Here is a 23,704-nt window from a genome sequence, read left to right on the forward strand (position 1 = left end):
CTTGTTGCAAAACATCTGGAATGGTTCTACAATTTGCGCAGTCATAGAAAATTCCTTAACGCATTAAGTCACATTGCGAACAAATGTGCTTTTTTTTAATTTGTGAATTTTCGAGGGAAACTGATTAACCGACTCGTTTTTAAAACCTATTTAGGAAAACGCTAAAAGTTGATAAAAAATAAGTAGGTACTAGTGAAATTAATTTCCAGTGAAACCGAATGTTGAACAAAATAACAGTATTGCAGGAAAGATACAGGAAGACCGCTTTTTTAAATCGCTTTTTTGCCATATTTTTTTTAAACTGAAACATATTCGACAGGACTTTTTACATATCTTTACATGTTGTCCCATTCAAATATATTATTGTGAATAAACTGCAATAAAATGGGAATTTGTATTTAATTAAAATTTATTATTTCGGTTTAAGTTTCGAAAGCCCTTGTTTTAAATTTCAACAAGAAAACAAAAATTCTGTCAAATGTAACGGTTTTTGTGTTGTTTTTTGTTTACGAACTTTTATAGACCTAATCGTTTTTGAAGTTTTTTACCCGATATTTAACAATTCGAGACATTTATTATACAAAGTGTACCAAGCACATGCGACTTACCTATTTAAACAACTTATCAGCGGTGGCTATAGGAAGAACTATTGCAAGGTACTGAGTACCAATTTTATGAAGGCAGGATAAGTAAATTTGCGAATTTAAATACCGACGAATGGACCTGCTTTATAAAGAGTCAATGTTTTAGAAATATTTTGTTAAAAGTGGAGGCAAACGAAAAGCTGGCGGTGTTGTTTTCTATGTAAATAGATAAATTGGCTGGCTACCTTATGAAAAGTAGTTTTATGTTTTTTTTCATATTTTTTTATATTTAAAACCAAGTAGCAACAAGTTTTTTAATTATTCGGTATGTTAAGTAATCATTTTGTTTTTTTTTTTTTTCTATTAATTTTATTGTAAATAACATTTTATATTTAACTAGTGGACCCTGCAAACGTTGTTTTGCCATATAAATTATTCCTAGGATTATTTTAGTAGATTTTTCATAAAGAAATTTCACTTCTACCATCTATATTATATTTAGTATTATTCAGTGTATATCGTGTATATATTTTTTTTATGAATGGTAATAGTAAATGTCATTATTATGGTTGATGCACAAACAATAATAATAATGGCCGAAAACTGTNACATATTCGACAGGACTTTTTACATATCTTTACATGTTGTCCCATTCAAATATATTATTGTGAATAAACTGCAATAAAATGGGAATTTGTATTTAATTAAAATTTATTATTTCGGTTTAAGTTTCGAAAGCCGTTGTTTTAAATTTCAACGAGAAAACAAAAATTCTGTCAAATGTAACTGTTTTTGTGTTGTTTTTTGTATACGAACTTTTATAGACCTAATCGTTTTCGAAGTTTTTTACCCGATATTTAACAATTCGAGACATTTATTATACAAGGTGTACCACGTATATGCGACCTACTTATTTAAACAACTTATCAGTGGTGGCTATAGAAAGAACTATTGCAAAGTACTGATTCCCAATTTTATGAAGACAATATAAGTCAATGTTTCAGAAATATTTTGTTAAAAGTGCAGGCAAACCAAAAGCTGGCGGTGTTGTTTTCTATGTAAATAGATAAGTTGGCTGGCTACCTTATGAAAAATAGTTTTATGTTTTTTCATATTTTTTTTTTATATTCTTAAGCCAAGTAGTATCAAGTTTTTTTAATTATTAGGTATGTTAAGGAGGTATATCGGGTTTACTCAAATGCACAGATGTACTTAAAATTTGTATAGCGTATTACCCAGTGCTCCCTCTATGCGTCATATTTTTTTGAAATTCTTTTTGAATCTGTTGTTGAAAGTTGTTCATTTTAACATAGGTTTATATGGCGAAGATGGACGGTGCGGCTCTTTTTTTGCCAGTAACTGAGAAAAAAGTGTAGAAATTGTGAAACAAAACTTTTCCATAGATAGTACACAGTATCATCTTATTTTTTATGTAAAACTAATGTAAGTTTTGAACATAATACAGCTGTATTAATTAGAAACCGAAACCAATCATTGCATTTCTGTCTGACTTGAGGATTAATGTGGCAACGTCGCAATCAGCTGACAGCAAGGAGGGAATACATTTGAAAGACTTGATAAAAACGAAATTGATTTCAAACATATACATTTTTCCTAAATCCCATGTACATTGTTATCAACAATAAATTATCCACAACAGATGATTTTTTGTAATGTTTTTAAAAAACTAGATTAATTAAAAAAGACTAGGAAGCTGTGATATATTTATTGGAATAAAAAATACAGTTGATAAATCCTTTTAATATATTTAATGGTTTATAAAAACATCGTAATCATTACCCAGCAATATTTAGGGTTACATAAAGTTTTCTTTACTTGATTAATATAATTAGTAATACTTGAGATAAAAGCATTTGTACGGAATAACAAAGGAACATAAATATTTCTCAGCAAACTTTATATCTAAAAAATTAGTTATAGTTGCAAAACTTTTGTAACATTACTAAAATAGAGATGAAAAACACGAACAGTGAGTAATAATGTAATTTCTATCACAGAACCTTCAAAATTGCATCCAACATTTTCTTTGACTTGGACGAGAGATGGGCGCGAGTGTCATTTCATTTCTTTAGAACTAAATTAACATAATTCTCGTTGTTTTACCAGTTCACATGATTTACGGATTTTAAATAAAGGATACAAATCTTCGCGAGGATAATACGATATATTTGCTATATATAATAATTATATTGTACATAGTTTACACACAATACATTTTTGAACGCGTACGCATCTTTACCCGAATTTGACGCGCAATATCTCCGATGTCCGAGGTCTGTAGGTTCGCAGTGTGTACAACTGCTAGTCAATTATTAGCGCTGTTGCCACATCTACATAGTATTTATGCGTTCATTAAATAAAATTTAAAACTACTTAAATATGATATTTTTATGTTGTTAATTTTCAATATGTATGTTATGTGCATATTGAGTAGATTTCTTTGCTATATGGATAATGTTTATCGCAAATAATTTCAATAGAATTAAATTTTTTCAAGTTGGTAGCGGGTTTTAGTCCCATAAGAAAAGCATAGGACCCCCCCTGCGATCCTCACTTCCCTCGGACCCCGATATACCTCTTTAAGTAACCATTTTGTTTTTTTCTATTAATTTTATTGTAAATAACATATATTTAATAATTTGTCTCACTGACACTTAGGGAACAGAATTAAAATTTCCAGTTTTCACTAACCTTAAAAAAATAATAATAATCATTGTTTTCTTGCCTGTGGAGTTTTTAACGAGACACCCGGTATAAACGCCACGTGCGTACCACATCCGTGTCACCATAATTCACCCTGAAAAACCCATACGCCCCTACAATGTAAAGCGACACAATTTTCTGAATCACAATATATCATTACAAGCCTCAACTTTGTCCGTATTGTTTCATGACCTACATTAACGGCAGATAATCTGTATAATGGTTTCGTTTTCAACCCACTTTCGAGGCAATTTGTGTATGTATGGAGAGAATAGAGCGTGCCCAACGGATCGACGTGGCTCGGCGTGATTGTCTAATTTTTTCTGTTTACGGTTTAGCAACGACCGAATCGGCTTTGTCGGGTTTCGTCCGTTCCGGAAAGCTTAGGGCCTGATTTAGTGCCAGCTGATTTATGCGATGGGATGCTTGAATTTCACGAGATGTAATTTAGTGGAATCGGGCGAAACGTGGAAGTTGGCACACAAGTCGCAGGAACGCGAAGGAAGGTCCGATTAAATCGAGGAAAAACCGAACGAAAAACCAATAAAATTATACTGGGCAATACAAGGTGTCCGGTAACTACGGGAAAAAAATAAAGGGTTATATAGAGCAGGTCAAACGAGTGCTCTAGTACTTCATATAAACTTTTTACCTAGGTGCCATTGTTGAGGAGTTATTGTCACTGAAAGTAAGAAGTTGAAAAATGAATATTGCCCATAATTTCTAAAGGGTTATTTTGATTAACTTGAAATTTGGGGGATCAAAGCAACTCATTCAAATATATCTTTGTACATTTAAAATTGAAACAAATATTTTTTATTATACAAGGACGGTCGAAATTATGTTCTAAAATTTACGCAACTTTGACAGAGCTATCAAATTTGATATTTTGCCCTCGTAGGCAGATAGCCTTGTTACTTTTCTACAAAAAAGGTTTACTTCATGACTTATGAAAAAATGAACGGCTGTCAAGATAATTAAATTTTTGTATTTTGCTTATAGCCACAACCGGTGACACAACGCAACAGAAAAAAAATAAGAATGAAATATATGGGTTAAAAGAGGTTACTTCAATAAATGCTCGGTATGTCCACCATCTAGTTCAATGCACGCCCTTATTCTTTTAAGATTATTTTGTTACACTCTAAATAGCATTTGTGGATTCTGTTTAATTTCATTACAATGATGTTCTATTCTTGCCATCAACTCTTCTCTTGCATAAAACGGAGTTGAATATACCAATTCTTTTAGGTAACTTCACAAGAAGAAGTCAAGGGGGTTACGATCTGGCGACCTAGGTGCCCATAAAACCCTCATTTAGTCATTCAAGGGAAACACCAGCAAAGATTCATAGTTAATGTATGGGCAGAAATAATCGGTAACCAATTAATAGGCCCCTTTTTCTTACCGGATAGACTAAACGGTGCCCGATATTTGAATTTTTTACAACACGATCTAAACCTACTACTAGAAAATGTGCCATTGCAAACAAGACAGGAGATGTATTTCATGCACTTCAGTCGTGAAGTTAGAAATTACCTCAACGCAACATTTGGTGATAGGTGGATTGGGCAAGGCGGACCTCACTTGTGGGCACCTAGGTCACCAGATATTAACCCCCTTGACTTCTTCCTGTGGGGTTACCTAAAATAATTGGTGTATTCAATTCCGGTTTATACAAGAGAAGATTTGATGGCAAGAATAGAACATCATTGTAATGAAATTAAACAGAATCCACAAATGCTATTTAAACTGCAACAAAATAATCTTAAAAGAATAAGGAAGTGCATTGAACTAGATGGAGGACATATCGAGCATTTACTGAAGTAACCTCTTTTAACCCATATGTTTCATTCTTAATTTTCTTCTGTTGCGTTGTAACCCCGGTTGTGGCTATACGCAAAATACAAAAATTTAATTATCTTGACAACTTTTCATTTTTTCATAAGTCATGAAATATACCTTTTTTGTAGAAAAGTATAACAGGGCTATCTGCCTGCGAGGGCGAAATGTCAAATTTGACAGCTCTATCAAAGTTGCGTAAATTTTAGAACATAATTTCGACCGTCCTTGTATAATAAGAAATATTTGATTCAATTTTAAATGTACAAAGATACATTTGAATGAGTTGCTTTGATCCCCCAAATTTCAAGTTAATCAAAGTAACCCTTTAGAAATTATGGGCAATATTCATTTTTCAACTTCTTACTTTGAGTGACAATAACACCTCAACAATGGCACCTAGGTGAAAAGTTTATATGAAGTACTAACACTCGTTTGACCTGCTCTATATAACCCTTCATTTTTTCCCCGTAGTTACCGGACACCCTGTATAAGTGTTTCTCATATGAACATGGCACAACAAACTTTCCTTTATTCCTAATATTTTCAAAAAACTGTTAAATACATGATAACTATTTTTCTAAGTAGATAACGGAAATTGCAAATTCTGATATTTCAACCGTTGGTAATTCAGGAAAAATTAATAGAATCACCCTGTATTTTAAAGCAACCAACGTAGAACAACTACCACATCAGGTTAATGTTTTATTAACGAAAATTGCTACGTGCGCCGCTGGGTACGTGTCCAGGTCAACTCCTCTTAAATAATTGATCTGTCTGTCGCGCCGTCAACTAGTCCGGTAAATAAATAAACAGGATCGGAAGGTTCGCTGGCAGCGAAGCGGTGCAAAGGGGATATTATACTTAATGACCCAGATAGGTAACAATATAATGTGTGCACAAAAATCGGGCTTATCCGTGCAAAATCTATCCGTTGGCACCGAGCAATATTCCGTCCAAATTTCGGGTTGCACCAGCGTCTTGATTTAAATTCAGATTTTTATCGAGAATGTTATAAACTAGGCAACTGTGTTTTTGGGGCAGCTCGTGCACGGCCGTAATAAAGACATGGATATTTTTCTTTCATGCGATTCGCTTAAGTTGAAGGATAACAAATATTTACAAACTTAAAAAAACGATGTGGGCATTGAAAAAATTGATCAAGAATACTACAAAAACAAAAATAAATATCAGTTTAACAATGCAGAGAAATATTTCAAATAAAAGTTGCATAATGCAAGAATTAATTTTGAAAACCAAAACCGGGAAAGATGTTTAAGCTTCGCCTCTTAAAATTCCCATCAACACAACCGACAATTTCGGGTACAGTCTTTTTGAAAGTTTACCATTTCGGATTTTGCATATGTTGGATTGTAATGGGAGACGAAAAGTAAATTTTACTTTTTAAATTTCCACAAGGAACTCTCGACTATCCCGCAAACTATAAGAAATACGTAAACATAGCTCAACAAAATCAAAAGGAAATAATACTTTGCATCTCTGTGTTACAAAATAATAAATAAGTTATTCAAAACTTATAACGCCTGTAATGATTATTTTACCATTTGGAAAGTATTAAGCGTTCTTGTGTCAGCGTATTTTTTTAAGGAAGTCTTAATGCGCTTAAGACACGAAAAGTTTCTTTCTTCCGAGACACTTGTTGCGGGAATTGTTGGAACTAAACAAAACAATTTGTATGTTTCCGAAAATACCATTTTAAATTCCTTGTATAATATTTCTACCGTTTTTTGAACTTCTAAATTAAGAAATTGTTCGTCTCTGTACAGAGTTATTCACGCTATACAGGGTAGGAAAGTACCTATGGTCTATCTGAAGTTATGTGAGAGCGATAAAGTAAGCCATAGAAATCCATGCGATAGAGAAGGACAAATAAGATCCACTTCTTATTTGTGGAAGGGCGAAATGGGCGGTAACTATTAGACGCCTTCACTATACCCATCCTTCTCTATCACATGGATTTCCATGGCTTACTTTATCGCTCTCACGTAACTTCAGATAGACCATCGGTACTTTCCTACCCTGTATACGGCACGGGAATATTGTGGCCAAAATACGAGACTTACACATAATAAACTTGCCATCTTATACAGGGTGTTCTAAAATTAAAATCATGCTGCGCAGATGGAATCGACGAGATATTGAAACAATTATTTTATTGTTATTTTGATTTTTGATAAATGTAATAGGTAATTGGAAATTAATTTAACTGTTTAGGTTAATGGTAGAATAGTAGGTATACGGTGTGAGAGCCAGACTATATATTTAATGTAAATAACAGAATTTAAGGATATTTTTTGGATATTTTTTCACATTTTAAAATTTGATATACTTAATGTGATATAAAATACATCTGAAATGACAAATTTCCTCTGAGTATGTGTCTTGCTATCCAAGAATTTTAATGACTTTTGTCTTCTGTATCTTCTACTGTCATATTTAGCAGATATTTTCTTCTACAAGCCCCGGATATACCCTTTGCTGAAATAATCTGAAAAAAAAACATCATTAGAGACACTATTAAATTATTATTACTATAAAATAATTAATAGACACTGTTCATTAGCGTAGTCTTGTATAGAAGCCTGATTGAATGATATAATATTCCTGCTATAAACCTCAAAAATTGTGCTCCCTTTTTAAAACTATTATATACAAAAGCAATACTTGCTTCCCAACCTAGAATAAAAAATAACTAATTTTTGCTAATACCCTAGAATAGAAGTATAACAATTGATTTCTATTTGAAGGTAACCCATATTGTATTCAAAATAAACTTTTGTTATACCGTTTGACCCTCGGAATGATTTAAAAATATAAATCGCAGTATTTTTAAGCGTTGCAAAAAAACCGCAGGTATATTTTAAACAAGAATTTTCACTGTTTACATCACTATAAATTTTTTGCCGCTTATACAAACCTCGCTTTAAAAATAGCGTCCCTAAAATAAAAATTTCGGTGCATCCGATAATTTGTCCATTAGGAAAAATCCTTGGCCGACATTCTTATATACAATTTAATAAAAACGCGATAGTAGCAGTTTGTGTTGATTGAAGCACTACATCTGAATTGGTGTAGTTATAACTAACGGTCAAAATCGAATGGTTCGGTCTCGATTTAAGTATACCAGTAGATCCTTTGTAAAACAGGGTTTTATTAGTTTCGTTCTTTAAGCCCTTTAAAGGTTGTAAGTACATCGGAAACCTTTTTTTGTCCGTAGCTGTATTAAGATCTTGTGTTGCCAGTGAGTATTTATTTTGATGAGCAACCTGTTTATAACTAAGGGAAATGGAAGATTTTGATTTTTTATGCGATTTCTGTCTGTAAAAGTGAGAGTGCATTGTTTAAATGTTGACGAAATAAGTAGTACAGTGATTGAGCTTTTCACCTCTGAATTCTTTGAAACTGAACCGATCGACTTGAAATTTGGCAGATAGTTAGAGAAAAGGTCAATGAACATTAGTGACATTGCGCCGATTGACGCTTCCACCCTGTTTTGGGGGTTCGCACCCCTTCTCGGAGGTGATTTTTTTTTTTTTCAAAAATAACGCTGGAAAGAATGGCATATTATTTCATAAACAATATAAGGGAATTTTTATTTTAAATTATTGCACAATTATAGCATTCGAAGATTTAAAACGTAATTTTTTATCATTATTTTAGCACAGGGGTGATTTATAAGGGTTGAAATGTGTTACGAGATACAAATTCTTTCATAAGTAATGAGGGAATTTTTATTTCAAATAATTGTACCGTTAAAGCATTCCAAGCTTTTAAAACGTAATTTTTTATCATTTTTGTCAAATCCAGGGGTGGTTTTTAGGGGTTGAAAGGGAAAAATTCTTTTATTAGCTATATGGTAACTTTTATTTTAAATAATTGCACGATTTAATCATTCCAAATCTTTAAAAAGTAATTTTTTATAAATTTTTGCATAGGGGTAGTTTTTAAGAGTTTAATAAAGGGTCGAAAAGATCAAATATGTCATAAAACATGTTCGAAAACATGGAACATTATTTAATCTTTGTGCTTGAACAAGATTTGTATCAATAAAATGCTTAAAACTTAATTTTTTCATTTTTTTCACTTAGGTGTAGTTTTTAACACTAAAAAAAAAAACAGAAATCGCCAATCGGGCTTATGTCACTTTTGAACTTGAGCCTAAGATGAGCCTTATTCTAAATTTTCATGCAAATCCTGCATGGATTTCACAGAATTCGGAGGTTTCAGCTGATTTTTTGCTTCAATGACTGTACTAGGGACGTCTTCCAAAGGATTGGCGGTGTAATAATAATAATTAAAAGTTGTAAGTTAATCTTCAGAACCTCAGATATGAAAATAAAAAAAAACCTGTTGCTCTTCAACCTGTACAGGATTTTGTGATGGTGACGAGGAATAACGCTACCAGTATCTAAAACCGGAAACAAATTATCTAGCGTGTGATAAATGTCTATATCAGGGTTTTTTAACGATTTTCTCCCAGGACATAAAGAGCAACGGTACCCTGCCGATGCCCCTGCAGCTACGCTCCTGGCGCAGGTATCCTTACTTTGTTCGTTTATAAATTCGAATCCGAAGGCAGGCAGCCCCCAGCCCAGCATTTCGATAGTAAAGAATTGAAACCTTCTGTAGGTTGAAGACCCACCGTCCTAACTTCCCGAGATTTGCGAATGAGGTCGTCCACAAGCGGATCGTTGCATCGAAGAGCGAGAGTTACGAAAAGCCAGCCATCCTTGCCCGGCTCGTCCTTGGTGGGACCCTAAAACCCATTGTTTGACTCGCGGCTTTCACCGCGTCGCGCAAGCTCGTAGGATGACCCCTTTTTTTTAAATTTTCTACGAGAGTCGAAAGTGGCGCATTGTGCAAGCGATTTCTTTATGAGATTTCAAGATTTGCCTACCTTCGTTCTCTCTAAATCTTAAATATTTCCGTATTTATTCTGTTCTCATGGTACAGAGGGGTCGGTCGTGATTGATCACGTGTAATAGTAGTAAACAGGATTTTATCGTAAAAGTAAATATGTAAAAGTGTTGCCAGTATTTTCCATCCACAGGTCGCTAACCGGCCATCAAAAAATCATTCAAAATGGTCCAACTCGTGCCCGAAAAACTAAATTTGCAATTTAAAGTATCTGTCCAAAATCCACTGAAAAACTGATTTTTAGATGTCCTTTATTCCATTTATATGTTCTTGTCAATAGATCTTTGTTTTCCAATAAAATAAATAAATTAAAAGACACGTAAAAAAACAGAATATTTGAAAAAGTAAACACTCTTGAAATAACGCATAATTCTAATTTTAGTAATTAATTTAATTCCTGCACTTTTATTTTAATTCTAATCATATTTACATTATTATTACGCGCAAACATAAGCTGGTGTTAGCTTTATTTAACAAATAAAAACAGATCTGTGATCCTAATATTTATTAACGTATTTGTACGGTCGTTTTCAATGTTCCAAACCGTTCCAGATCGACGAAACGAAAAAAAAATGTCTGATAACTTCAGTAAGTGTTTGTTTGATTTATTTTTTATGGTTACGTATATTTTTAAATCCAGCAATTTGCACATGATAAGGTCAAGAAAATTATAAATATTGCGTGTCCACGTGTATACATGTTTCCCATGATATCCAATACTTTAGTTAAGTGTTTATCGGATAGTTTAATACTGTTCGAACCACTTTATTTTTTCGCGAGTTTTGCATGTACAGGTTTAAATGGATCAGCTTACCCTTGAAATGGGAAACAAATGCTATGTGGCAAGAATAAAATGACGCTTCAGTAAAATTTTGACTTGTAGTTTTGGGTTCAACAACTAGTTTAAGTGCATTTTATAGAATTTATTATCTAAATTGTTGATATCATGGAAAGATTCAAATCGTTTCTTAGCACGTACTCGAACTATTCAATTACAGGCGGTTATCTATTCATGCGCAAAAAAGTATGCAAAACCGTCGAAATTTAAATTGATGCTTTAACATTATGTCTTTTGCAGGTTAAAGTAGTCAAATTCAGTTACATGTGGACTATAAACAACTTTAGTTTTTGCCGGGAAGAAATGGGTGAAGTTTTGAAATCCTCCACTTTTTCGGCAGGAGCCAATGACAAATTAAAATGGTAAGTCAACTTTGAATATTTGAGGTTATGTTGCGCAAAATAATTTTGTCATTTTCTAAAACGATTTCAATTGATTTTAATTCTAGGTGTTTAAGAGTGAACCCAAAAGGATTAGACGAGGAAAGCAAAGACTATCTCTCGTTGTATTTGTTATTAGTGTCGTGCAATAAAAGTGAAGTTAGAGCCAAATTTAAATTTAGTATATTAAATGCAAAACGCGAGGAAACGAAAGCGATGGAGAGCCAAAGGGCGTACAGATTTGTCCAGGGAAAAGATTGGGGCTTTAAGAAATTCATTAGGAGGGACTTCTTGTTAGACGAAGCCAATGGACTTCTTCCAGACGACAAACTAACGATATTTTGTGAGGTACAGTATTTTCGCTTTATTCCTAATAGCGATAGTATTATTAAGTTTTGTGTATTTATAGGTTAGTGTCGTCGCAGATAGTGTAAATATTTCAGGACAGTCGAACACGATACAGTTTAAGGTCCCCGAGTGTCGGTTGTCTGACGATTTAGGTCTCCTCTTCGAAAATCAAAAGTTTAGCGACGTAACGCTGTCAGTGGCAGGGAGAGAGTTTCAGGCTCACAAAGCAATACTTGCAGGTAGGTACCGTTATTTAAACTTTGTTGGCTTACACAATACACATGTTATTTGTAAAAAAATATGACGTGAAACAGTTTTGAGTGAGTAGTTATTTAGGGGCATAGAAGTGATATTTGTAATTTTTTTTAGACTGGTGTTTACGTTAACCTTGTGCGAAATGTTTCAATTTAAGTCGCTTAATCTTAACAATTGATAAAAGATCTTAGGTAATGTTCCAAAAATAGAATGGTATTTTTTTATAATTACGAGTTGAAAAAATTGTTTCTAGCGATATTTAACAGTAATTGCCAGGTTTAACAACATATTTTCTTCAATATCGAGGATTTTCTAACACCCGACAAGTAAATATTTATCTATGATTGTGTTACAAATCGTAACGGAATCCCACTACCTATAGCAGGCTTTTTTTTGAGAATGGCGTAAGGGGGCACAACAAATTTGGTGAACAGGTGGCGACGTTTGTACTTCTTCCCAAAACAAGTAGTTTTTGATAAATTACAACAATATTGAAAAAAAATCAGTAATTTTTGCACAATTTTTGAATAGTTTTAATTTAACCAGCAAAAGTTTAGTTAATTTCCAGAAATTATTCCGAAACTTACTTTTTTTTTGAATATATATTAATTTGTAGCGGGGTGTAGGGGAATTTTTTGAGCCGTACCAACTTTTGCTATTGCGGCACATTTAATTTGTATGTATTTTTTTTAGCACGAAGTCCAGTATTCCAAGCCATGTTCGAGCACGAAATGGAGGAGAGGAAGCACAATAGGGTAGACATAACGGACGTGGACCACGAAGTATTACGAGAGATGCTGAGGTTTATCTACACGGGGAAGGCGTCGAACCTGGAGAAAATGGCTGACGACTTGTTGGCCGCCGCTGATAAGGTACGTTCGATATTATCGTACCCGTAGGTTCCGTATCTAATTTTTCAATTTTTCCTTTTAGTACGCTCTGGAGAGGCTGAAGGTGATGTGCGAGGAGGCTCTATGTACAAATTTATCGATAGATAACGCTGCGGAGATCCTCATCCTGGCTGACTTGCACAGCGCCGATCAGCTCAAGGCGCAGGCCATAGATTTTATAAACACGTAAGTCGAAATCGTTTATTTTTATGTTTCTTTTACCTGATTATTTAAAAAAATTGTTATACATCGGCCAGAAACGGGAGAATTGAAAATACCTTCGGAGGTGCCGCAAGGAGCTATATTGGGGCCGATTCTGAGTTGTTTTTATTCGTGTCATCTTGTTTAGTTGGACTTTTAGCTCTGTGGTCTTTCCTTATTTAATTTGAGAGTTTTTTCCTTACAATTAATTATTTAATTTTGGAAATTTAGAAAAAAAATTATTGGGTAATTCTGTTTATAAAAATAATTGTACAAGTTCCTGCAACACTTTCGAGAACTCGATATTAACAGTTACCCCAAATTTACTTTAATATGTCACAGCTTTTATTACAGTTCAGCTATTTTTTTTCAAATTTACTCATATTTATGCAGAGGCTTTCTTTGACCTTTAGAAACACGTATCAATAATTTATTTTTTCAAATTCCGACAAAACTTAATTTTTTTTAACCTTTTTTTTTGAAATTTTTGTACCCCGCCACTGAAGAAGCTAGCGTAACCGCTTTAGTCGCATCGCATGCACAATTCCACTCCATTCACTGAGTTACTTTTGTTGCGTGGGTGTTCGCCAAGTAACCTAGCAAAAAACTGAAGCAGTAATCGATAATTATAAATGAAATAAACAAAAATAAATAGTCTGTTGATGACTTCAAGCGACAAAAAACATTTACATTCACAGTTGGATGTACTGTCTCCAAATGGGGAACAACTGCCTCCCTTCGCTTTGTCATCGTTGACCCACATTATCTCCCTTCGCACGCACTGTAGGTTGCCTACAATTCATGTATTTGTAATACATGGATATTAAGAGTGGCAGCGTACACAAGTATTAAAGTACATTTTAAAAAATTAAAACTCGACTATTTGATTAAAAAAAAAAAGAATTTCAGATTCGTATGACGTAAAAGCTCCTTATTACTGAGAAAATTGATTGGTTTGAGATTTCTCTAAAATTATGTAAATTTTTTTTTAATAGTGATTCATTGGGATAAAGATCAACACTAATTTAGAAAAAAAAAACAATTTTTAACTCATTGCAACGTTTCGGTGATATTTTACACCATCTTCAGTGCCCAAAATTTAGTGTGTATTGTTAAATTTAAAATTTAGTACATTTTGAAGATAACGGATATGTTTTTCTCACGCAAGTTTATATTATTAAATATTTCAATATTTTAGCTGAATAATACAAAGAATATTTAGTTATTATCGTCTGAATGTTCATAATTGTAGTTTTAATAAAAGACACATTAAATTTAGAGCCCTGAAGATGGTATACAACATCGAAACGTGGGAAACAAATTAAAAATTGTCTTTTTTTAACTTATTATTGAACTTATCCCACTAAAACTGTTGCTATTGATACAAATTAATATTAACGAAAAACGATTATTAAAAAATCAAATAAAACATGTAACTGAGGGCTACGTCTAGTGCCCAATGCTACCAACTCTGCTTGAGACCCACAAAGAGTCCAAAAAATGACAGAAAGCGACCTGTATAACACATATTACGAAAACATGACCAGTGTCACCCCTGTGATGACGAAAGCAAAGTTTTAAGTGATTATATAGCTGGGAACAACTACGCTATCAGCAATATTATTAAATACATGTAGGATCACTCGTCAGTCGAACTCGTCAGACATATACCAGTTTCGGATTTGTTAACCCTCATCAGTAGGCCTTAGGTGCGACAACCTTCAGACGATCCGGATCCTTAGATTCTCTAAATCCATGAAAATCCAAATAAAAGACGTAAATGAGAGCTAAATCTACGATAAAGGTGGCTTTCTGACATTTTTTTTCGGCTTTGCAGGTCTTAAACAGTTGGTAGCATTGGCTACTAGATGTAGCTCTCAGTTATATCTTTTGTTTGTACTTAGTCGTTTCCTATATCGAAGGAATCTAGGTAGCTGGATTGTTCATCGATTGTCACACCTATCGGTATAAGTCTCAAACCGGTATATGTCCGGTGTGTTTGGCTGACAAATTTATCCCAGCTGATATTGCTGGTGAAGTTCAGTGCTAGTCTTCATAGAGTCATTATTTCTGTCAATATCGCTTATTAAAAAACTGGTGAAGGAAACCCCTTACTCTAAATATTTCACTGAAAAATGTGATCGTAAAACTTTTAAATGCTTTTTTGTCAATAATGATAACTTATCGATTTGGAACAAGATCTTTTTGAAAAAGTTTCCTAATTGATATTAATTTAATGATTTCTGGTCATTTTTCTACCGATTAAAAAAAATTATGAAAGTGTATATGAGCTTGTACCATTTTTATATGACTAAAGCATCACCCCTAAAATTTTTTTGCTCAAAATTTAAATTATCGTTCACTTTTTTTTTATTTTTTGGGAGACCTCGAGGAATTGAGGGAAATGAAATCTGTTCCAATCGATCAGAGACGTCCTGTATTGTGGGCAGTTACGAAATCTGAAGTGAAAGTGTGGTATATTTTCACTCGCACACTGAGACCTCAAAATTCTAATCTTATTGTGGCCTGTGAATGCTTTCTAACGCGCAGCAATTAAATAGACATTGATTTCATTCTCACTCTACGTCTTGTTCAAGGTTTGCGTGATCAGTTACAAACAAAATACTTTTTCTTCAAATCGAACTCCAATCTGTTGTGTGTTGTGGTTACACCAGCTACATGAAAAGATGAAACCGAGAACGTCATCTGTTTATTTATTATATCTATGCCGAGATTAGATAACGGACGAAAAAAAACATGCTAATTTCGTTTTAGGAATCGTGAAGGTCAAGATAAATTGCATGTTGCAATTTTACATAAATTAGCGGGCGATGTGATTAATAACGTATCGATTTTGCAATCCGCCGGGCTTTATCGTCCAGTAATTACCTCTGAAATAAATCAGGTTCTCGTTAAGACTTTTTCGACGCCTTAATTATGTTTTGGTTCCTTTATTATGCGTATTAATCGCCCGTTTCCTTTCTTTAATTTTTTTTAATTACAACTCTGGGTCGTCTGTGATTATGACCCCGTCCGATAAAGTAATATCCTTTGTTCGAGAAGCCACATCGTAAATTCGAGGGAACTGCAAGCTTGTGTGCAATTACGCGCCGTAAAATATTTATTACTTTGCGTAATTAGCGCTGTTCCGTGACGCACTGTTTTTTTTTATTTAATGCCGATCAATTTAAATTTGGGTTGTAAAAATGGAGGATTTATGGAAGCGTAAAGATAAGGTCGCCTTGGCCGTGATATCTGTTGAGTTTTGATAGCGGGCACGTTGCAAATTTATTATTTGCGGCAATGGAGAGATAACTTTGTTTTTTGCCATTTAATAAAGTAAATGTTTGCGTTGTGCTAATTTAATGGCGGCGTGCATGTTGGTCAACGTGATAATTTTGAAAAGTTAGGTCCGCATTCTATTAAAAGTAATTACAAAGGTTTAAATACATTGGTTGACAGTAATAGATTTATCCAAAATAAGAGGAGTGTAAGGTTATCTCCCAAAAGAAAAAAAATAATTGTGGAGGAACAAAATTATTAGAAACGCTCACAGTAATCTCAGTAAATTAAAAAAATAGCATATTTTATAATTTTTAATGTTTATTGACTTGATTTTCAATTGATAATGAATATAAGTGGTCTTTAAAATTTTTAAAGGTAATTTTAAATGGAGAAAATTCGATTGGCAGAAATACTTTGATTGACACATTGACATGATAAAAACTTTTTCAGAACCGCTGACGTACTGCAAATATTTGTTCATTAATAATTTTCCCAATAAATATGTTTCTGTATTAAAACTATGATGACGATTACCCAGCAATTTTTCTGTTTAATTCAGAAATAGGGCAAAACAAGTGATTGACACGTGTACGGCTATAACTATTCACCTTTTTTCATGTAGTACGTGAGTAGGGGATGGTTCCAGAAGTTCCCAATAAGTTTTAAATATTTTGAATATTGACAATGTTTATTATGAATGCATCCTGTCTACCATTAAAAATCCTCCAGTTTAAACATCCTGCATAAAATATTATACAGAGGCATTGAGTACATTTAAAATATGACATATACAGGGCGTAACTTTGAGTAGGGGTCAATTGGCTACCTTTGACCTTTAGAAATACATATCAATAGTTAATTTTTTCAAATTCCGTCATATAAACTAAAGAGTGTGCAAAAAACCTGTGATTTTCGCCCGTTTTTTCACAATTCGCAGAGAATTAAAAAAAATACATAAACGTGTGTTTTTGGTCGCATATTACTTGTAAATAACTGAAATGAGCATAGCGTTTAGTATGAAAATGTTAAAAATCACCCCTACTTAGGGGTTGAAAAATTGCTAAAAATGAAGAATTTGAATATTACCAATTGTCCAATTGATATAAAAACTATTAGCATGTGAATTAACTTAATATATATATTTCTTTTTGGAATTTTTACAATTATTTCTGATATTCTCTATTTTTAGGAATGATTCCACCCCCTGAACGCGCTTCAGGGTGGATTTTCTAATTCAACATGCTTATTTCAGTAATTACGAGTAATTTGAGACCAAAAACATATTTTTATCTATTTTCTTTATTTCTCTGTGAATTGTGAAAAAACGGGCAATCACTTATTTTTAAACCTTTTGTAAAATTCGTACCCCACTGCTGAAGAAGCTAGTTTAACCACTTTAGTCGCAGCACATGTACAATTCCATCGTATTCGCTGCAAATTACTTTTGTTAAGTCGGTGTTTGCCAGACAAACAGTGGTTAACAAGTAACCTAGCAAAAAACTCAAGCAGTAATCAATAATAGTAAATGAAATGCACAAAAATAAATAGTTTGTTGATGGCTTCCAGCGAAGAAATACATTCAAATTTACAGTTGGATTGGAAATTATCAGATAATTCTACTTATCAAAATAGTGTTACAAGTTCCTGCAACGCTCTCGAAAATTCGATATTAACAGATTTACCCCAAAATTTACTTTTTTTTTTTAATATGCCACAAATTTTGTTACAGTTAAGCTATCTTTTTTTTACCAAATTTGCTCATATTTATGCACAGGCTTCCTTTGACCTTTAGAAACACGCAACAATAATTTATTTTTTCAAATTTCCTCGTAAAAACTGGTTTTTTTAACCTTTTTCTTGTCAATTTTGCACCCCGCCACTGAAGAAGGTAGCGTAACCGCTTTAGTCGCAGCGCTTGCACAATTCCACACCATTTGCCGCGAGTTGCTTTGTTGAGTGGGTATTCGCCACACAAACAGTACTTAAGAAGTAACCTAGCAAAAAACTGAAGCAGTAATCAATAATGATGAATGAAATACACAAAAATAGTCTGTTGTTAAACGTCTCAAAATGTGAAACAACAACTGATGCCTTTCGCTTTGTCTCCGTCGACCCACACTATCTTCCTTCACACGTACTGTAGGTTGCCTACAATCCATCTATTTGTAATACATGATTACAGTGGTGGCGTACACAAGTATTAAAGTGCATTTTAAAAGTCTAACTATAACTCTAATATTTATTTAGTTTTAAATTTTGCAAAGGAAAATTGTTCGTTTCATATAATTTTTTTTTTTTAATTTGTTTTTTCTACTCCAGCCATGCCACGGACGTGATGGACACCCCTGGCTGGAAGTCCATGATCCAGACGCACCCCCACCTGATAGCAGAGGCATTCCGCGCCCTAGCCACCCAACAGATACCCCCCATAGGCCCCCCCAGGAAACGCGTCAAGCAAAGCTGAAGTTTGTGAAACCAACCGAACTGAATTGACTGCTTTAATGTGTTCAAGAGACCCTCAAAGAGTGCTGTTTTTAGTATGTAGGCGTCTTAACGTTTTTTTTTTTTCTTTTTGTTATGTAACCTTACTTTGTAATAAGTTTTGTTATGGTGCAGTGAGTCTGGACTTCTAACTTATTTTGTTCTTGGAAAAACAAACAAAAAAAAATTGAGAGTGGCTCTCATTTGTCTTTGGAGAAGTTTGCGGTTTTATTTTCTGCGGAGCGAAAATTAACACGCGTGATTTTTTTTGCGAAGAAGTCCTTCGGAAGCGGGAATTTAAAATTTTGAAAACGTTGGACGGAATTTCCGGTTCCGAAGGCTTTGTTCGTTTGTGTTTTGAATTGTGTCGAAAATACAATTTTTTTTTCGTGGACGGCGAACACCCGAGGGTGTATGGAAGGTGATCAACGTAACTACCTCAACGTACCGTACGTAACTTTTTAAACACAGGTCTTTTCTGCGATGTAATTGCTTGCAAACGCCCGCCTCCCGGCGTTTGTCGTTTTGGGTAAATTTTTATTTGGCGTCGATTCAAATTACCTGTCAGAGAAAGAAACAGAACCTTTGGTTGTCTACGGGGCGTTTCGTCCGTTTGCGGAATGTCAAAAAAACACCTGGGTGCGCACGAGAAACAAATGAGTTCCGCGAAAAATCGGACGTGTTGAAGACCGAATGGGAGACGAAACGCCTCATTCACGAGGAGATGTAAACGCACATATCTCCTCGATGTCGCGCCCCTTTTTGATAAACGGCAAAATATTACCCCCATTGCCACCCCCCAACCCCCAACCGCGGATTGTTTGGAATATTTTTGCGTGCGAAAACCGGAGCGGGCTCACTGTACCGCCGAAACGTAAACAGAATTGTGATATAAATGACCACAGTTGGTTCCTATCGAGGGACTTTCGTCGACCTCTTTATTATTATTTTTTTTTTCATAACTTAAGTTTAGTGTTGTACTTTTATTGATCTCTCCAGGATAAGTTAAGATCAAAAAGAAGGGCAGACCCATGTTATCGGCGTTGCCGAGATGGGATTTAGTTTGATTTCGTGTACAATGCAGGTAGTCGATTTCTGTGTTTATTTTTTTTGTCCGACCATTTCGTCGCACGGTGTGTCTCAAAAAATGATGGGGTCCGTCGCGATCGGCGCATCGGCTCGGCGGAAGATTGATGTAAATAACGAATTTCAGCTCGTAACAAACGAATTTGGAAACGGAGCTTTCTTTTTGTAAATAAATTAGTAGTTAAAGTGGAAATGTCAGGATGCGGTAGGGAAATTAAGTCTGTACAGGGCGACTCGTGAGTAATGGTACAACCCTTAATTGACTGTGGATGGTAAGGTCGGAACGGTAATATTTAGCTAAGTTGGTAGTAAATTTTTTTATGTTCCTTGGAAATTTTACGGATTTTTTAAATTTTCTTCTCAACGTTATTGAGGAGCATGATTTAAAGCATGCTATTATGCTACGTTTAAAGTCTTAAGAGGGCTCTATAGCAAATAGCCAACCAGCAATACATTTTTATAGATTTTATTACACATTTTGTCTAAATATGAATTAATTACACAAATAACAGACTTTCCTCCATTCTAACGCAGATTTTCTATAGAATGGAGTTAGTTTGAAACACAAATTACTTTTTGGTGTAAAGACATTTGTAATTTACTTATTCAAAAGCGGCAAATTACAAATTTCTTTACAGCAAAGGGTAATTTGAGTTTCAATCTAACTCCATTTCATAGAAAATCTGTGTTAGAATGGAGGTAAGTCCGTTATTTGTGCATTAATTCATATTTAGACAAACTGTGTAGTAAAATGTGCAGGGTATAGCAAAAGTACCGGAATGGCAGAATAAGTCGGCGGGAGAGCCTTTTACCGAAAAATTTAAATACAAAATTTCAGGATTTCTCCCTGGCTATGGTGGCCTTGACATTGACCTTTGCCTTGAAGATCATTTCAAGGTCAACATTTTTCTCTAAAATGCTTTCCCGGCGAGTTGTTCTGCCATTCCGGTACTTCTGTTACCTTGTGGGAGCCCCAAAGTCAAAAGGAAGGGGTCACTCAAGGTTATATCTGAACGTAAAATTCTCCGCTCATTTCATTTTTGGAGTCAAAAGTCCAGGGTCCAACTTGAAAAATCACATTTAACCTTGAAATGATCCTCAATGTTAATGTCAAGGTCACCATGGGATAGCCAGGGAGAAATCCTGAATTTTGTATTTAACATTTTTCTCTAAAATGCTCTCCCGCCGAGTTATTCTGCTGTTCCTGTACTTTTGTTAATTTGACCTTGTGGGGGCCCCAAGGTCAAAAGGGAGGGGTCACTCAAGGTCATATCTGAACGTAAAATTTTCCGCTCTCCATTTCTGGGGTCAAAAGTATAGGGTCCCATTTGAAAAATCACATTTGACCTTGAAATGATCGTCAAGGTCACCATTGGATAGCCAGAGAGAAATCCTGTAACTTTTGTATTTAACATTTTTCTCTAAAATGCTCTCCCGCCGAATTATTCTGCCGTTCCTGTACTTTTGTTAGTTTGCCCTTGTGGAGGCCCCAAGGTCAAAAGGGAGGGGTCACTCAAGGTCATTTCTGAGTGCTGTTTTCATTTCTGGGGTCAAAAGTATAGGGTTTCATTTGAAAAATCACATTTGACCTTGAAGCGATCTTCAAGGTCAATGTCAAGGTCACTGTCAGATAGCCATGGAGAAATCCTGAAACATTTTTTCTCTAAAATGCTCTCCCGCCGAGTTATTCTGCTGTTCCGGTACTTTTGCTATACCCTGTATAAACCCTCTTAAAAATATCGTTTTACCCGCAATTTTACAGCAGGTCTCGTTGACATTTTTTTTTGTATTTTATTAAATATGTTGTGCTATTACAAAAGTTTTGCAAAGTTTTTGATTTCCACTACAGTGGTTGGACAGAGTGAGCTAAATTCGACGCTTTTGAGGGGTTTCTCCTATTTGCCGGCATGATAGGAAAAAAAAATTGTTTTGTTGAGTACAATTTTCAAGAAAAGTTGATTGGCGCAAAACCGTATCTTGATTTTTGTTTCAGGAAAACTGATCTTTTTCCAATTTTGATCATTTTTTAGAAAATATCACAAAGTTTTATAAGTTCTTGCTGTTTTTTGTGAACATTAACGGTGATTTTAAATAAAATTGTAAAAAACATGACACTGAAGGTATTGTCCATCGCTAGCCACTACTTCTTCCCATCTTTCTGGCAACGTTTTAATTCCTCGTCGAAAAAACAACACTTGAGGCTATCCAAGAGTCGACCCATTTTTTAGCTAGGCCAACGGAAGGGGCAATATGGCAGATGGGGTAGGACTTCCATTTAAGCATTTTCATGCTGTGAAATCACTCTCTGGTTGTATAGCTGCTTTCAAATGTTTCAAACCTGTGATATGATCAACTTCTAACGATTTTACAAGATCAACTAGCATCTGACGTAAGTTTTCATGCAGTAAGGCCTCCACTTCTTCATCTTCGAACTGTTTTAGTACGCCAGAACGTATTTTATCTTCAACATCAAAAAAATCATTATTTTTGCAACGTCAATTTCTGCATGTTGTTTGCAACAGAGTGTGGTCGTCGTAAGTCTCGACAAGAATTCTGCATGCTTCGGCTGTGTTAGCATCTTGCAGTTCTGGTAACGTCGTCTGCTGGAAAACAGCGAGAATTTATTCAACGTCCCTCTAAATTTTTGTATATACTTTTTTTACACAGTTTTTTACGTACAATCCACTGGCATACGCGATATTTTTCTATAACTTTTAGTTCTTCAGTTTTATATCCTTTTAAACTTCGTTTCAAATGACGTGTTATGCTTTATATCTACACACAAAATTTTTTGTGTAAAATGTGCACAATTTTAACTAGAAAGGAAATTTTAAATGCATATTTTAAATATTGGAAGATATATTGGATGTTCATTTAAAAAATATACAGGGTGTTCCTAAATAAGTGTCGCAACGGAAAACTGTAAATAAAAATGGCTTTTTATGAACAAAATCAAACATTTTGCTAACGTTTCGAAAGTTTTATAATTCAAGAAATAGGTAGTAATAATTTACAATTTTAACGAAATTTAGCAACAGATAGGATTTTAACTTAAAAATAATTTTTTATCACTTTAACAACTAAAATTTACAAAATGTTCAAAATTATGTCCGTTGGCTTAAATGCACGCATTACATCGTCAGACCGTGTTTCTATGAACGTTGTTCATAATTTGATGGGTATTTCTAATTTGTTCCGCTGTGGCTTCAACCCTAGCGGTCAGTTCTCGACCGTATTGACAGGGGTTTCATAGACAACGCTCTTCATGTGACCCCATAAGAAATATAATCAAGTGGGGATAAAAAGTTTTGACCCCGTGTATCTCGAAAACGAAAGCCCGGAGAGGAAAGCGGAAGAGGAAACCTATTGTACGCGGGAACGCAAATGGCTCCATCTTTCGATCTACCTCCCAACTGTGCCATTGAAATGGCTACAGTAGGAAGCGACCTGTACGACTGCCACGTACAAAGGGCGAAGACAATGTTTTAATTGTCAGTGTTGCGAGAAACAACTACTCCGATGGCTATGTGCCCCTACCAGCATTGAATTATACTTGCTGGTATGGGCATATACATATAACCTTTGAAGTAGTTGTTTCTCGCAACACCGACAATTAAAAGAGGAAACCTATGTTTCTCTTTTCAAGAGGAATTTAAAGTTTTCCGTTGTGACACTTATTTAGGAACACCCTGTATATTTTGTGAAAAAGTTTTAAAATCATTTCCCGTCGTCACTAGATTCTATGCAAAAAAATCACAAAAAACCTTTCTAAAAGTTTAATATTTTCACGAACAAAATGTTATAGGGCATCCTAGGAAACGGCCAAAATTAAGAAACGAAAAACGACTAGTG

At 34.4% G+C, this 23,704-nt stretch overlaps 2 protein-coding genes across 3 annotated transcripts in view; one reads left to right on the forward strand and one right to left on the reverse strand.

Annotated features, from left to right (window-relative positions):
- The window catches only part of LOC108911022 (protein roadkill), a 118,932-nt gene extending 99,882 nt beyond the window's left edge, over positions 1–19,050 (forward strand). For both annotated transcript variants that reach the window (XM_023455120.1, XM_023455119.1), the window contains 6 exons: positions 11,167–11,288; positions 11,375–11,654; positions 11,716–11,893; positions 12,603–12,781; positions 12,843–12,985; positions 18,605–19,050. In XM_023455120.1, coding sequence (XP_023310888.1) covers positions 11,167–11,288; positions 11,375–11,654; positions 11,716–11,893; positions 12,603–12,781; positions 12,843–12,985; positions 18,605–18,749 — 1,047 coding nt within the window. In that variant the 3' untranslated portion in view covers positions 18,750–19,050. The remainder of the gene's footprint in view (positions 1–11,166; positions 11,289–11,374; positions 11,655–11,715; positions 11,894–12,602; positions 12,782–12,842; positions 12,986–18,604) is intronic.
- The window catches only part of LOC108911021 (cap-specific mRNA (nucleoside-2'-O-)-methyltransferase 2), a 28,143-nt gene continuing 11,907 nt past the window's right edge, over positions 7,469–23,704 (reverse strand). Inside the window, exon 6 of the mRNA XM_018715834.1 lies at positions 7,469–7,659. Coding sequence (XP_018571350.1) covers positions 7,608–7,659 — 52 coding nt within the window. The 3' untranslated portion in view covers positions 7,469–7,607. The remainder of the gene's footprint in view (positions 7,660–23,704) is intronic.

The sequence above is a fragment of the Anoplophora glabripennis genome, unplaced genomic scaffold (genome assembly GCF_000390285.2).
Source record: "Anoplophora glabripennis isolate ALB-LARVAE unplaced genomic scaffold, Agla_2.0 scaffold552, whole genome shotgun sequence".
Taxonomy (NCBI): Eukaryota; Metazoa; Arthropoda; class Insecta; order Coleoptera; family Cerambycidae; genus Anoplophora; species Anoplophora glabripennis.